At 42.1% G+C, this 17,081-nt stretch overlaps 1 protein-coding gene across 2 annotated transcripts in view; it reads left to right on the top strand.

Annotated features, from left to right (window-relative positions):
* VSTM4 (V-set and transmembrane domain containing 4) overlaps positions 1-17,081 on the top strand; it is a 56,737-nt gene that overhangs the window by 4,646 nt on the left and 35,010 nt on the right. For both annotated transcript variants that reach the window (XM_028481083.2, XM_028481084.2), the window contains exon 2: positions 5,220-5,253. In XM_028481083.2, coding sequence (XP_028336884.1) covers positions 5,220-5,253 — 34 coding nt within the window. The remainder of the gene's footprint in view (positions 1-5,219; positions 5,254-17,081) is intronic.

Raw genomic sequence — 17,081 nt, 5'->3', positions numbered from 1 at the left:
TGGGCCTGGGCAGCTCCAGGGGCCACCTTCTTCTGTGCGTGGTCCACCTCTCCGGGTGGATCCCTCCATCGTAGTCATGGTGACTGTGGCTCAGCCCTCCCGACGGCTGTAGGGCAAATACAACCCCCCCTGTGCACTGTCCCGAGTAGAAATACAAGGTGGGCTGCGCATGAAGTTGGACAGTTTTTTTTTTAGTAGTCACATTTAAAAACTAAAAAGAGAACAGGTGACATTAATTTTAATCCATTTTATTAAACCCAATATATCTGAAATACCATTTCAACAAGCATCATCATAAAGATTCTGAAAGAGATATTTTACATTCCTTTTTTCATATGAAGGCTGAAATCCAGCAGGTCTTCTCAGGCCCCAAATAAACATCCTGAGTCCTTAAGATTTCACAGTGCCAGCACATCATATTCTGGACCAGTTACATTTCCCGTACTTGATAGCCACCCCAGCTCACGACTACCATACGGGACAGCGTGACTCTAGATAGAGAGCTTTATGCACTGGTGCTTTCACTGAATGGCTGTGGCCCTAAAATGCTCTTTGTACCAAGACAACAGGAGGTAGAAAACTTGGTTCTCCTCCTCAGCTTTCCACCTGGTGACCGAGGGAGACGGCTTTACCTGTCCTTGTAACCGTGCCGGCCTGGAAACGTGGTCGAGGCAGGGCTGCTTCCTGGAGGGGCCGGCTCTTGAGCTTGACGTGGCGGGAGCACCCTGCTGTGCAGAGGAAACGGCTGGGGTAGGAAGAGGGCATCCCAGTCCTGACCCTCCTTCCAGAGAGAGGCAGATGGTGCTTTTCCAGGCTGCAGGGCTCCTGCCTGTGCTGGGGCGGGAGGAGGCTGGGAGAGCACCGTGCAAATGCACCGGGCCCTGTTCAGGGGATGCCACTGTGCTCACCGTGCGTGCAGACTGCTCTGTGAACGGAGCAGGACTATCCACAGGACCTATCTCAGAGTCTCTGCAAGGCCTGGGGTTCTGAAGAAGGTGCAGGCAAGTTGGGGGGCAATGAGGGGGAAGGTCAGCCGTACCTCAGAGGCCCTAACACTGCTACAGAGCGTGATAGGATGGGGGGCATGGCTGCCTCCACCCCAAATTAACCATAGTGGGGTAGGTAGTGGTGACAGGGACAGTCCCAGGTGGCAGTGATGGCCTCCAGCCTGGACATGTCATCTGGGAGGTTTGGCCATGCGGTGGCGTCTGGGTGCAGTGTGTCCCCAGGCTACGAGGCAGAGGAAGGGTGGCTCAGGACCTCGTGCTCACAGATGTCTTCCTATCAGAAGAGGTGAGAAAAACAGCCCTTTCTTTTAGAGTCCTCAAAGTCCTGAAGATCACAGATCACCACTTAAAAAACACCGTGTCCCGAGTTTTCATTTCTCTGCAGGTTGGTTGCCTTGCGTGGAGCGGGAGCCTTTGGGTCAAGTGCCCTGGGTGGCAGGCTGTGGCCTGTGGTGGAGACTGGCTCCAGAATCACCCTTCATTGCTTTTCTTCTCTTCCTGCTCTCACTTCCCCACTCTCCAGTGGGTTTCTTAGGATCACCTCCCACATAGACTCTGCACTTGAATCCCTGTCTTACAGGCTCTGCTTCTGGGAACCCCTAGCTAAGACAGGTGACACAGTTATGTAATCAGCAGTGATTATGCTATGCATATTTAAGGGAGATTCCGGCAAGGTCTATTTCTCAGATGCCCATAATTCTTCCCCTTGGTGCCCAGGATCACTTTTGGACCCTGGGCTGTCCCTCTTCATTATAGGGACATCAGCCCTGCATTCACTGGGCTGAGATCTCATAAGCTTCAGTTGGCAAGTGCTGGCCGAGGTGCACGTCCTGTGCCTGGCACTGACTCTCCTCGCCAGGCTCCTGGCCCTTCTGAGTTAGCCCCCCGCCCCCATGGCCAATTACTAAAGAGCCCCCCAGCTGCTCTCCTGCTCCCTGGCTACCTGATCTGCAGGCTGCCCACCTTACTGCCCCTGGACCGGACTTTCCCAAACAGGTCAGAGCACGGGGTTCTCTAGGGCCCAGTCCCGGCTCTGCCCTGCTCCAGCCCTGGCACAGGGGACCAGCCGTTTATCCTGGACACTACTTTTTTCATCTGTAGGATCCCTAATACCAGCCGCCCAGTTCCTCTGAGAATGGTGTGGAGTAGTTACAAGAGGGCTCTGGAGTCAGGCTGCCCAGTTTTGTCCCTTTGCAGGTGTGTTAGTTTGCTCGGGCTGCCATAGCAAAGCTTATAGATGGCCGTTGTCTCCCTGTGTCTTCACATGGTTTTCCCTCTGTGCATGTCTGTATCCCTAATCTCTTCTTATAAGGACACCAGCCCACCCTAATGACCTCATTTTAACTTACTCACTCCTTAGGCTCTATCTCCAAATGCAGTCATATTTTGAGGTATTGGCCTTTAGGGCTTCAACATATGAATTTGGGAGGGGGTACAGCTCAGCCCATAATATTAGCTGTGTGACCTTGGGCAAGGCCGTTAACCTCTCTGTGCCTCAGTGTCCTCCACTGTAAAATAGGTATGATGACAAAGTTATTGTGAAGATTGAATTAGAGTACAAAGCTGTGGTCTTCAAACATTTTTGTTTGCATAGCCGCTAAAATCATTTAAAAAGTTATGCATCATTGAACGTTTTTTATTTTTGACATCTAAACTTTTTGATCATAAATATAAATTGTTGTAAAGGATGTAATTTCCAAGGCAAATATTGACATCTTAAAAAGAAATGGTTAAATCTTTCCTTTACATCTAAGTGTCATGAATTTAACTACATCTGTTGATTTAAAAAGACTCCATAAACAAACTTTAGCTGTTAGAAATTTTATATTGTCCCTTCTTCTCTTTGAATTTTTATCTTCAATCCACTTCCCCCACAAAATTTTATCCTATTTTCATACATTTTTGTTTTGTAAGTTCTTTGTTGGTAACTGAGTATATTTCTCTATAAAATAGTTTGTGTATAAAAATTTAAATTAAGATTTAAAAAATTTCCTTATTCCACAAGTCTCTAAGTGCTAAATTTTTTTCCTGGATTGAGTTAGCAGTAAATACTGCACAATTAGTAAAGATTTAGGAATGAATATAAAATTAATCAAAACCACATAAATACAAGTTTAGATAAATAATAATCATAAGAAGTAAAATTTTATTGGAAATGTATATTTATTGAAATGGATTTTTATTTTTACTTCCTATATTCTTGTATGAATTTGTAATAGAATTCAGCATCACTTCTATTCCTATATTTTTAAGAGATGTTAGCTCTGAAATACCTCGTTCAATATAAAAAGAGACAGGAATGGATGAAGTTTCCTTATATACCACTCAGTACTTTAAATTGCTTCTGAGTTTTATGTCAAAAGTCACAATGATCTATCATCAAAAATGATTTTAATACTCTACCATCTGACGACCGGATTAGGTCATATTTCAATCCTTGTTGAAAGCAAAGTATTGGAAAGCTTTCCTCTAGTGAAAAGTTTATTTGCCCAGTCATTGCTTTCTCAACACTGACACCAATATTTTAAAACATTTATTGATTCATTGGGGCCATTGATGTGCCCACTGGCTTTTACCCCCAGGACAGGTCTCTCTAGTACAAGTCAGGATGGGTAAGAGGTATGCCTTGATTTTATGAAGTAGGAAGGGTGATGTAACAGGGAGGAAGGGAAAGGAATATAGCCAGACCTCAGGCAAGTTCCAGGGGAATGAATTCTAAGGAAAGAATACCATGGGAGGTGAGGATCCAGAAACAGATGTCCTTAAAACTGTTCTTCCTAAGAGTGCCCAGGGCTATGCAAACCCCAGACTAAAGACCACTGATCTATATAATAAGCTTAGAATAGTTCCAGGAACATATGAAGTGTTCAGGAAGTATGAACTATGGTTTTATTATTATTGCATCTATAAATTGTCCAGCACATAGTAGGTATTAAGTAAATGGAATGCAGAAAGACTTCAGATACTATTAGGGGGTTGGACAAGACAAACCAAAAAAACCCCTCTAAAGCTGATTCTGTCATTCTGGTTTGGAGCCTGCATTGGTCACTTGCATCACAGATCACTTCACGTGTAGGTAGAAAGTTATCTAGTAGGCTTGAAACAACAACTGTTTTATTTGCTCACAATTCTGCAGGTCAGCAAGTTGACCTAGGCTCAGCTGAGCAGTTCTTCTGGCCTCAGCTGGATCACTCATGAAGCTTCAGCCTGCTAGTGGATCAGCTGGGGCCTGGCTCCTTCGGCGCCTCAGCTGGGATGACTCGTGTCTGTTTCATGTGGTCTCATCTTCCAGTAGGCTAGCCAGGCTTCTTCATGTGATAGCAGAAGAGTTCCCTGCAATGAGAGAGAAAGAGAGAGAGAGAGAGAGAGCTCACAAACCTCAGAGCACAGGGCCTTTTATGCTTCTGCTTGTGACTCATTGGCTAATATTTCATTGGCCAAAGCACATCATGTGGCCAAGCTCAGAGTCAGTGTGGGATGGAGTTACACAAGGATGTGGATAGATATATTAATGTGTGATTCACTGGGGCCATTGATGTAACACTCTACTACACAACTCCAGGGCCCTGTGGCTGTTTCAGCTTTACTTCTATTTGAGGTGAACTCAATGATGAGCTTAGATTGGACACTTGTTAGGATAACTGCCTAGGTATTCTTATTTTTCCCCTGTAGCTAGAACACGGTTTTTCTGAAGGAGACCTACTATGGAGGATGTCATTGCAAAAAAAAAAAAAAAAAAAAAAAAGGCTGTTTTTTTCCCAGGACCTCCTCTTAGTCCTGGAAGAGCTTTGATCAGAGAATTAAAACCCATTTTATAGACAGGAGCACCTAAGTGGAGAAAAGTTGCCCCAAGAAGGCTTTCTCACGACTAAGGCAGAGCTCAGAAGTTGGGTGACTCTGTAACTCTAGGTTAGAACCCAATTCAACCTGGCTTGGCCAAAAAAATGAATTTTGGGTGTTATGAAACCAGGAAGTCTGAGGTGTATGGCTTCATGCCTGGCTTGATCCAGGTATGGAACAATATCAAGTCACTGTGATGTCTTTGCCATGGCTCTGCTGTACTCATCCAAGGAGAAGTATAATAGCCCTGAGAGGTGGTTTGTGCCAATGTTTGGGCAATACTTGGCCGCCTACATTTCCTATGAATTCCTGGAGAATATATATCTAAAGTAGCATTTATTTACCATCTTCTATTTCTTTTTCCTTTCACAGTGAGACACTATTTGGTGAAATGCCCTCAGAACAGGTAGGAATATTTTCTTCTTGTTTTCAAGTAAAACTCTTTGCTATTTTACTTTCTTTTGATATTACCAAGAAATGGTTAAATTTATATCTTTACCTTAACGTCTGCATATTAGTTCAAAAATTGGCCTAAAATGTGTGTTCTGCATGCACGTGCATGTTTCCAGATTTCACGTTCTGACTGTCACCCTGAGAGGGGCCAGCAAACATGTGGCTCATGCTGGCCCAACATACATGCTGGAGGAGGCTTGACACCTGCTCTTGAATGACAGTTCCCCTGTTTAGGAAGGAGCTGGCAGGTGGACTGAACCACTTTGATGCCTTCTGACCACAAACACTCCTGATCCCCTTCCACCAACGCCTGCTTGTCCTATGTCCTACTCTACAGAATGCGTCCATTAGTGATACATGTGCTAAGATGCTAGCCTTTTAGCTGATGGGACACACCTCACAGGTAACAATAGTTATGGAGTTATGGTAGATATTGCAAACTCATAGTATTTAAAAATTTGAGACTTCTGGTCCAGACAGGATGGATTAGATCAATTTCTCTCTGCTCTTCCCTGCTTATAAGCACGACTATCAATTCTGGAAATAATATAAGAGACAGACAAAGGAGGACCCTGAAAGGTAGTAAGAAGAAAATGATGAAAGCCAAAGGCAAAGAGAAATATCTTAAAAGCAACCAGAGAGAAACAATGCATCACCTACAGGGAAACACAAATTTGAATGATAGTGCATTTTCCATCTGAATTTGTGGAGGACAGAAAGAAGTAGCCAATTTTTCAAATACTGCAAGAAAATAACTGTCACCCACAAATTCTGTATTCAGCCAAAACTATCCTTTAGGAATGAAGGGGATATAAAGACATTCTCAGATGAAGGGAAACGAAAAGAATTTTTAGTTTCACTATCAGGCCTACTTTAAAAGAATGGCTAAAAGAAATTCTTGAAATAAAAGGAAATATCTTGATGCATTAGGACGGAAGAAGGAAGAATTGAAAGAGCAGAAATATGGGTGCATAAGTAGACTATTCTTTTCTTCATGAGTTTAAAAAATAATATTTGATGATTGAAACAAAAAATTATAAAACCATCTGATACTCAAGAAGAGCATTATGATATGTAAAAATGAGGAAGGTAAGTGACCTAAATAGAAATGAGATTTCCACACTTTACTTCAAGTGATAGAACATTTTTACCAGTGGGCTGTGGTGTCACATGTGTGTATTGCAATGCTCAAAGCAATTATTAAAGAATTATGAAAAATACATTCAAAAGCAGTATAGAATAATAAAGATAGAATCCTAAAATTCAAGTAACATAAAGAATCAGAGGGATGAGAGCCACAGAAAACAGACAGAAAGCAAATAATAAAATGGCAGACTTAACTGCTGATGTACTATTTATCTTAAATGTAAGTGGTTTAAATACATCAGATGACAGAGGCTGACAGAGTGGATTAAAAAAAAAACATGACCTAAATATATGCTCTTTACAAGGAACTCATGTCAAACACAGTGACATAGGAAGATTGAAATAGAAGGATGGAAAAAGATATACCATGCAAACATTACCAAAAAATTCAAGAGTGGACATACTAATACATGATAAAATAGACTTCAGAGCAAAGAAACTTACTAGTGATAAAGAGGGACATTAAATAATGATAAAAGGGTCAATCCACCAGGAAGGCAGAGATCCTAAATGTGTACATATCAAATAGCAGAACCACAAAATGCCTAAAGGAAAAACTGAAAGAGCTGAAAGAAGAAATAGATAAGTCCACAATGATAATTGGCAACTTCAACATCCCCTCTCAGCAGTAGATACACCAACTAGATAGAGAATTAGCAAGGATTTTGAAGATCTAAACAACACAGTCACCCAAGAGGGCCAAATTGATATGTATCAAACACTCCAACCACCATTAGCAGAACACATTTTTTTCCATCCCCCGTGCAACATTCATCATAAGATATGGTTTGTCTTAGACCAAATCCTGAGTTATAAAACAAATCCCAACAAATTTAAAATAATTAAAATCATATAAAATGTGTTCTCTGACTACAGTGGAATTAAACCATAAAGCAGAAATAAAACAACAGCAAGAAAATCTCTAACCATGTGGAAATTAAACAACACACTTTAAAAAAAATCCATGGGTCAAAGAGGAAGTCTAGAAGGAAATAGAAAATACGTAGGATTGACCAAAAATGAGAATAAACATAACAGAATATGTGGTATGCAGCTAAAGCTGTGCTAACAGTGAAATTTATAGTATTAAATGCTTACATTAGAAGAGAGGAAAGCCCTCCAATCAACATTCTGAGGTCTCATCTCAGGAAATTAGGAAAAGAGCAAAATAAACCTGAAGCAAACAGAAGGAAGGAGATAATAAAGATCAAAGCAGGAACTGATGAAATTGAAAACAGCAAGTGATAGAGAAAAATCAATGAAACCAAAAGCTGTTTCTTAGGAAACCTTCGGGAAAAAATCGGTAATGTGTACATAGGATCTCTCTGCTTTATTTCTTATGACTGTATGTGAATGTACAATTACCTCTGTTAAAGTTTCAAATAAAAATTGTATTTGATATCTCTGGGGGATCCTGTTTACAGTCCCAACAGTCCCTATACTTGACTGCTTTGTGTTCCTGCTATTGAGTTTGGGATCCTCAGAAATCCTGTTACTCATATCAAAATGCAAAGTTATTTTATTGAGAGCTTACTGTCTACCAGGTACTGTTCTAGGAGCTTGGGAAGCAGCAGTGAAGTAAAGAGACAAAAATCCCTGCCTTCATGAGTGCAAATGTATATGTATATGTCCCCAGGAGAGATGTCTGAGTATGGTTGAGTGAGGGGATTAGAAAGTCCTCTCCCCAAAAAAGCAACTATAAATCTTAACAAAATTGACAAAAGTAACCATCTTAGCACTTTGGAAACACCAGAGGTATATATTAACCTGAGAGACTTTTCTACTTGGAAAAACTGCTGAACTGCTGAGAGGAACAGTGGTACTCTGTGGAGTTTTGGCCTTGGGCTGCTCTGATATTCTCCCCTCCCAGCTTGGCTGATGAGGAGATTCTTTTAAGGCAGGAAGTGCTGGGAGGACCATCAGCCTCTCTATTGTGGTAGAAGCGGGCTCACTTGACTTGGAGCAGTGTGCAAAGCCCACGTTCAGCAGTGTTGGCAGTGGAAGCGGCAGTCTTAGCGGTATTGAGCAGGGAGGCCCAGTGGTTCTTCTAGCCTGAGGTTTGGGTCACAGTTGGGTCAAGCATATCTCTGGCTGAGACAACATGCATGGGCAGAGGAGAATGAAGGGCACCCAAAGGATAGAAAAAGATACACCATGCAAGTAGTAACAATAAGAGAGGTGGTAGCTAAGTTAATAAGACATACTTTAAGACAAGAAATATTACTAGAGACAAAGAAAGAAGTTTTATAATTATAAAAGATCAACATATCAGGATAATTTAACACATTATATGGACCAAACAACAGAGCCTCACATACATGAACAGAAAATTAAAAGATGAAATTTTCCAATTATTCTAGAGTAATAGCTGGAAATTTCAATGCTCTACTCTCAATAATTGATAGAATACTGAGAGAGAAAATCAGCCAGGACACAGAAGATGAAGCAGTTCTACTTGACAAATAAGAATTCTTTACCCAGTGACTGCATAATGTATTCATTTCAAGTTTATTTGGCACATTCTCCAGGATAGGCCATATGCTAGACCATAAAACAAATCTTTATAAAATTAGTATTTTATTTATGTAGGAAATCATATGAAGTCTGTTCTCTGACCACAACAGAATTAAATAGAAATTAGTGACAGAAAGAAATCTGGGAAATTCCTAAATGTTTTGAATTTCAAACAACATACTTTTAAATAATATGTGGGTCAAAGAAGAAATGAAAAGAAAAATTAGAAAATATTTTGAATTAAATAAAAATGAAAACACGGCATATCAAAACTTATAGGATGCAGCTAAAGTAGTGCTTAGAGAAAAATTTATGGCCTTTAAATGCCTATATCAGACAAGAAGAAGGGTCTAAAATCACTACAAGCTTTCACCATAAGAAACTAGAAAAAGAAGTGTAAGTGAAATCCGAAGTAAGCAGAAAAAAGGTTATAATAGAGATTAGAACAGAAATCAATGGCATGGAAAACACACACACACACACACACACACACACACACAAAGAAGTATCAATGAAACCAAAAGTTGGTTCTTTGAAAAGATCAATGGACTTGACAAACCTTAAGTTAGACTGTCCATGAAAATGAAAAAGAGAGAAAGAAAATAACCAATTACCAAAATGAGGAAAGGAAAAAGAAATCACTACAAACCCTACAAAAATTAAAAGGTTATAATCCTGATAATCCAGGTTTATTCTAACAAATTAGACAACATAAATGAAATGGAAAAATTCCTAGAAAAACACAAATTTCCAAAACTGATTTAAAAAGAAAGCTATAGTCTGAATAAACCTATAATAAGTCCAGAAGTTAAATTGTTAGCTAAAAACTTTCCAGCCACGAAAAGCATCGGCCCACCTTGCATTACTGGTGAAGCATACCAAGTATTAAAGGAAAATAAGAATACCAACCCCTCACAAAGTCTTTCCAAAAAGTTGAGAAAGTGTAGTCTTTTCAACAAATGATGCTAGGACAAAATATATAAAGAACACTTACAACTCAATAATAACATGATAAATAACACAATTAAAAATGGATAAAGAAGACATACAGATGGCCAACAGGCACATGAACATATGCTCAGCGTCATTAATCATCAGAGAAATGCAAATTAAACCACAATGAGATATCATCTCATACCTGTCAGAATGGCTAGAATCAAAAATAACACAAATAACAAATGTTGGCAAGGATGTAGAGAGAAGGGAACCCTCATACACTGTTGGTGGGAAGGTAAGTCAGTATAGCCACTGTGGAAAACAGTGTGGAGGTTTCTCAAAAAACTAAAAATAGAACTACCACATGACCCAGCAATTCCACTCCTGGGTATATATTCGAAAAAAACAAAAACACTAATTTGAAAAGATACATGCACCCCTATGTTCATAACAGCACTATTTATGATTGCCAAGATATGGAAGCAACCTAAATGTCCATCAACAGATGAGTGGATAAAGAAGATGTGGTATATATATACAATGGAATACTACTCAGCCATAAAAAAGAATTGAAATTTTGCCATTTGCAGCAACATGGATGGACTTGGAGGGTATTATGCTAAGTGAAACAAGCCAGACAGAGAAAGACAAATACTGTGTGATATCACTTATATGTGGAATCTAAAAAAACAGTAAATATAATAAAAAAGGAACAGACTCACAGATATAGAGAACAAACTGGTAGTTACCAGTGGGGAGAGGGAAGGGGATTAAGAGGTACAAATTGCTATGTATAAAATAAATAAGGTACAAGGATATATGGTGCAACACAGGGAATATAGCTAGTATTTTATAATAACTATAAATGGAATATAACCTTAAAAAATTGTGAATCACTGTGTTGTACACCTGAAACTTACATAATATTGTACAGCAACTATACCTCAATTTTAAAAAATGGACAAAAAGGACTTGAATAGATATTTCCCTAAAGAAGATACATAAATGGCTTGCAAGTTCATGAAAATATGTTCAATATGATTAGTCATTAGAGAAGTGTGAATAAAACCAAAACGTGGTGCCACTAAACACCCACTACAATGGCTATCATAAAAAAGACAGTGTCAAGTTTTGCCCATGTTGTGGTGAAACTGGAACCCTGTACATTGCTGGTGGGAATGTAAAATGGTATAGCCATTTTGGAGAAACAGTTTGGTGATTTCTTAAAACATTAAACATAGACATAACCATATGACCTAGCAATTTCACTGGTAGGAATCTACCCAGGAGAATGAAAACATATGTCCACACAAATACATGCATGCAGCTTTTCATAGCTGCTTTATTCATAATCACCAGAAGCTGGAAACAATCTAAATATATCCATCAACTGGTGAATGAATAAACAAAATTTAGTAATTCATTCACTGGAATATGATTTGATAATAAAAAGTAAGAAACTGCTGATCTATGCTACCACAGGGGTGAACCTCAAAAATATTGTACTAAGTCAACTAAGCCAGATGCAAAAAATTACATATTGTGTGATTCCACTTATTTGAAATGTCCAGAAAAGGTAAATTTATAGAGTCAGAATGTAGGTTAGTAGTTGCTTAGGCCTGAGGGTGGGAATAGGGATTAACTATAAATAACTATTTATTTATAGTTTGGGGGGGTGATAGAGATGTTCTAAAACTGTATTGCGATGAGGGTTGCACAACTTTATAAATCTACTATAATTATTGAATTGTACACTTAATGATCAATGAATTTTATGGGGAGTAAATTATGCTTCAATAAAGCTATTTGTTTCTTTTTTAAAGCATATGCCCCGAAAAGGCTCCAAGGACCGGCATTTCAGGGGTGGGGGAAGGTTATGGCTCAGGTTATCAGAGGCTGTGGAGGGACCAGCCTGCCAGTGTTTCTCAGGATTTGCATGCTGTGATCTAGCATCTGGCCTTACATTCTTAGCAAGCAGTGCGGGAGTTTGGGCTCCATTTCCTTCTATTCCCCAGCCTTCCCCTTCAGTTGCACCTATTCAGAGCTGGTGCTGAGGCTGGAAGTACAGCGAAGATGTCACCCCAGCCTGGTGGGCATTAGAGTTTGGTCTCCCCCAGCCCTGCGATGCCTGCCAGAGGTCAGAGATGACCACAGAGTCCCGCTTATATGCTGCCCCCTCTACCCGCTGGTGCTGTTAGTGAAACTTGTTGGGCGCCTGAGTTGAGCGCTCCCTGTTGGCGTATCTCCTGTTGGGCCAGCCTACAGATCTGCCTCTGGAAAAGCCTGCCTCTTCTAGTCCACTGCACCCCAGGACCCTGCTGGGGCCAGGCCTGCCCCCATGAACCTGGTAGCCGGGTGCCCTTCTGACTTGCATTCATCTTTCTATTAGAACCTCATGCTGATTTGACCTAATGCAGCCCATTCCCTGCCACGGGGCCTCACTTGTGAACTGGTCAATCCTTGCCATTTTAACTGGCCTTGACCTGAATTGTTCTCTGCCTCTGCAGCCCAGGCATTTTTTTGTTCCGTCCCTGTTGTGCCAGAGGGCTCCCAGATCCAGGCTGCTTCATCTGTGCTATGGCAGTGGGCAGCTGGGCCCCGGAGTCTCAAGCTATGATCGGGACAAATGTCCTTCTCTGTCCTCTGACCACTTCTTCCTAAGGGAGAATGGGCAGAGAGCACAGGACCAGGGCAAGATGCCAGGAACAGAAACCTTCAGGCAGGGGAGAGACCCTCAGGAAGAGGCCACATGCTGGCGCTGAGGCTGTGGTCACTGAGACAGGGACCTTGCCAAGTGACTGGGGCAGAACCTGGGGACTCTAGGAACGTCCATGACTTATTGAGAGAAACTCAAACAGCAGGAAAACAAGTCTCATCTCGAATGTGTGTCATCCTTAAGTCAGAAGTTGCCATTTCCTGGGAGGGGCGGCCTTGACCTTTGGGGCTAGGGGACAGTTCCTTTCTGATGGCAGAGTGCTCTCTCCCAGAGCAGAGACCCAGGCCTTAGTGAGCTTCTCAGGATTCTGCAAGATTTTAAGCGTGCCCTCCCTGGGGAAAGCAGCCCTGAGAGCAGCTCAACTGGTAGGTATGAAACTGTACCCCAGAGTCCCGGAAAATCAGATTTTAGTTGAAATGCCACCAATTTCATAGAGTTATAATGTGTTTTCATACCATGATACCTCCTCAGTGCACTCAGGTGCCTTTCTTCAAGCTCAAGAAAATTGTCAAGAGGGTATACAGGGGCACCTAAAAGGCGATTCCCAGCCAGTACGTTTCCTGACCTTTTGCTTGACCTCTTCTTATGGGTTTGAGATAATAAATTTTTGCAAATGGGAGAAATTAAAATGGACATTGTGTCACCTGTGCTGATGCAGTTACAGCTGAAGTTGTGTAAGCTTTCTTCATGTTTTCTGGTGCATACACTTTCTCAAGGATAAAGAGTCAGGGCCACAGACTATTTACATGTTGGATAAATTACAGGCACAGTTTTACTGTACTTTGTGAGCTTAGTTTAAAGCATTTTTCAGTCCTTTCTGAACCATCAGAGATTTTTAAACATACTCCCACAGTCAAAGTATGGGATTTAATAAGTGATTTTTTCAGGATTTAGAGTGAAGGCAGAGATGTGATTTCAAAGAGAATATGAAGATATATGCTCAAAACTGAGATATGTAACTACTTGCTTCATTTGTATAATATTGAATAGTAGCAGTGTTATAAAACATTTATTCCTTCTGTGAAAGGCAATCTGCTGTGATGGTTAAAGATTCTGTGGCCAGGCTGCCTCAGTTCACATCTGGGCTCTGCCACTGATTTCTGTGTGCCTTTAGCTAATTTTTCAACCTCTCTGATAAAATGAGGGCAATAGTAGTCCTAGCATATAGTTTGTTGGGAGGATTTCATGAGTTAGTCTGTACAAAGTGCTTCCAACAGGTAAATGGTGAGCTCTATGCAAATGGTTCTGTTATTATTCCGTCAGTACTTACGATTGATTCTTCTGTAAGCTTGTAAGGCCCATAGAACAAGGATGAAATAACACACAGCCCATGCTTTGAGGTCTGCCTCTAGTGGGAGACCCAGAGAAACAAGACCGTGGCAGCACCTGTGGGATGCCCACGGTGCTGTCACGGACACCCAGAGGAGGTGCTCCTAACCCTGTCCCAGGGGTCGGTGGGTGGTAGGGAAGGCTTCCTGGGGGTGAAATCTGGGCCAAGTCTTGAAGGGTGAGTTAGAGCATTACAGGAGAAGAGGGTTGGGGGAGGGCAGTGCACAGAACCGGGGAGAAAGCACAGCGGATGAAGGGAGGTCCATGGAGGTGAGGAACCCTGGAGATTCAGGGCAGAGCAGCAGGGAGGTGAGGCTGGAGTTGGTGGCAGGGCCAGATGCCAGGGGATGGCAGTCATCATAGTAATAACAAAAGTATTTGTTATAAAGTATCGATACCAAAAAGTATCGATGTTGGTGAGGTCTCCTGACCAGTGAGAGGAGGAACAGCGAGGGCTGCCAGCCCAGGCCAGCTGGCTCCAGGGCGCACACATTAGCACAGGTGTGCTGGGAAGCTTGGATCTGATTGTGAGAGCTTTGGTGTTGGCATTCACACAAATCAGCAAGAAGTAGATGCTGCAGAAATGTTAGGGCGATGGAAGGAGAAGCGGGAAGGGTTTGGCTATCGATGCTGGGGATGGCTGCAGCTGCCCTGCATCCCTGGACTTTGAAAAGTGCACCCCTCTGGTCATAGGCATCGATTTGTGGGTGTCTGAGCCTCTGTCCACATTCAGCTGAGCAAGCAAGGGGGCGAGGGCAGGGACGGCAGACTTGGGTGTGTGTCTCCTGACCTTCCTCCTTCATCCCTGACATCACTGCTGTGCAGTCTTATCCTCGCCCCACCCCGGGGCTCAGGCTCAGCTCCCTCCTTCCAGAGCCCTAGGCAGAGAGGCAGGCATGAGGAGGACAGGCCTGTGCGATGGGACCTGGTTGTTATTCCTGGAATAACGTGACAAACATCCACCTGGTTTTAATGTCAGTTTGAGCTGTGCCACTCAGCAGCTTGGTGACGTTGGACCAATCACTCAGCTTCTCTGGGAATATTTCACCCTCCACAAAATGGGCACAAACCTGCCTTTGTCCCTATGGCTCAGGGCCGTCTTGAGGATTCAGTGAGATAATACCGGCTGTGGACTAATTCCTCCTAATTGCTCACAGAGTGCCCGTGTACCTCTGCAGCTGAGCAGTTTATGGGATTTACTTCTAATCCTCATAAAAACCCTGCAAGGTACACATTAATCTCCCCAGATTAAGAACATGAATAAAACTGCCAACTCTTAGATGAAGAGCTAGCCCTCTGTACTCTTTACGGACCTTTTGATTCCAGGTAACAGAAAAGCCAGCTCAGATGGTCTTACCCAGGAAGGGACTTGGCTGGCTCACCTGACCGGGGATGCTGCAGTGGGTGGGCCCTGCTCCGGGGGGCACAGGGTCCTTAGGGCAGTGGCTTCTGCTCCCAGCCCTTCTCTGGGCAGTGCTGCCTCCAGGCTTTGATGTGTCCTCAGGCCAGGCCAGCTCCCCTTGGGAAGGGAATGGTGGCAGCACGTGCTTTCACCCCTGGCCTCATGAAGGAGTCATCTTGCTTCCTCATGAGCAAACACAACTGAGCTCACTGTTACAGGACCAACCTGAACCAAGCACTAAGGCCAGAGGATAAAACTGTGCCGAGCAGGGGGTGGGGGTCAGTGCCACCCAAACATGTGCCTTCAGCCCTAGTGGGCAGGAACTGGATGCTGGGCAGGTAACCCCAGTGACCTCTCCTTGCTTTTATTCTTGTGACCCCAGACCAACACTACATAGAACCGCTAAATTTTGGGTGGCCCAAAAGGTTCGTTCGTTTTTTTCTGTAAGATGGCTCTAGTAGCACTTAGTTGTCTTTAACTTCATTTGAAACAATTTTGTTAGATCGTATGTGACAGATGTCATATCAGCATGCATTTAAAAAAAGATATCAAAATTGGTGAATTTTTGTGTAGCCTTTTTAATATTGAAGTTGGAAGAAAAATAGCAACATTTTCGTCATATTATGCTTTATTATTTCAAGAAAGGTAAAAACGCAACCGAAACGCACAAAAAGATTTGTGCAGTGTATGGAGAAGGTGCTGTGACTGATCGAACATGTCAAAAGTGGTTTGTGAAGTTTTGTGCTGGAGATTTCTCACTGGACGATGCTCCATGGTCAGGTAGACCAGCTGAAGTTGATAGAAATCAAATCGAAACAATAATTAAGAACAATCAACATTATACCACGTGGGAGACAGCCGACGTACTCAAAATATCCAAATCAAGGGTTGAAAATCATTTGCACCAGCTTGGTTATGTGAATCGCTTTGATGTTTGGGTTCCACGTAAGTTAAGGGAAAAAAACCTTGACCATATTTCCACATTCGATTCTCCACTGAAACATAATGAAAACGTTCTGTTTTTAAAACAAATTGTAACAGGCAATGAAAAGTGGATGCTGTACAACAATGTGGAACCGATGAGATCATGGGGCAAGCGAAACGAACCACCACCAACCACACCAAAGGCTGGTCTTCATCCAAAGAAGGTGATGTTGTGTATGTGGTGGGATTGGAAGGGAGTCCTCTATTATGAGCTCCTTCCGGAAAACCAAACGATTAATGCCAACAAGTACTGCTCCCAATTAGACCAACTGAAAGCGGCTCTCGATGAAAAGCAACCAGAATTAGTCAACAGAAAATGCATAATCTTCCGTCAGGATAACGCAAGACTGCATGTTTCTTTGGTGACCAAAACTGTTACAGCTCGGCTGGGAAGTTCTGATTCATCTGCTGTATTCACCAGACACTGCACCTTCGGATTTCCATTTATTTTGGTCTTTACAAAATTATCTTAATGGAAAAAATTTCAATTCCCTGGAAGACTGTAAAAGGCACCTGGAACAGTTTTTTGCTCAGAAAGATAAAAAGTTTTGAGAAAACCATAATTCAAAAAGAGACATGTGCCACAATGTTCATTGCAGCACTATTTACAATAGCCAGGGCATAGAAGCAACCTAAGTGTCCATCGACAGATGAATGGATAAAGAAGATGTGGCACATATATACAATGGAATATTACTCAGACATAAAAATAAATGAAATTGAGTTATTTGTAGTGAGGTGGATGGACCTAGAG

This window comes from Physeter macrocephalus, chromosome 20 (genome assembly GCF_002837175.3).
Source record: "Physeter macrocephalus isolate SW-GA chromosome 20, ASM283717v5, whole genome shotgun sequence".
Lineage (NCBI taxonomy): Eukaryota > Metazoa > Chordata > Mammalia > Artiodactyla > Physeteridae > Physeter > Physeter macrocephalus.
This window is presented reverse-complemented; position numbering and strand designations above follow the sequence as displayed.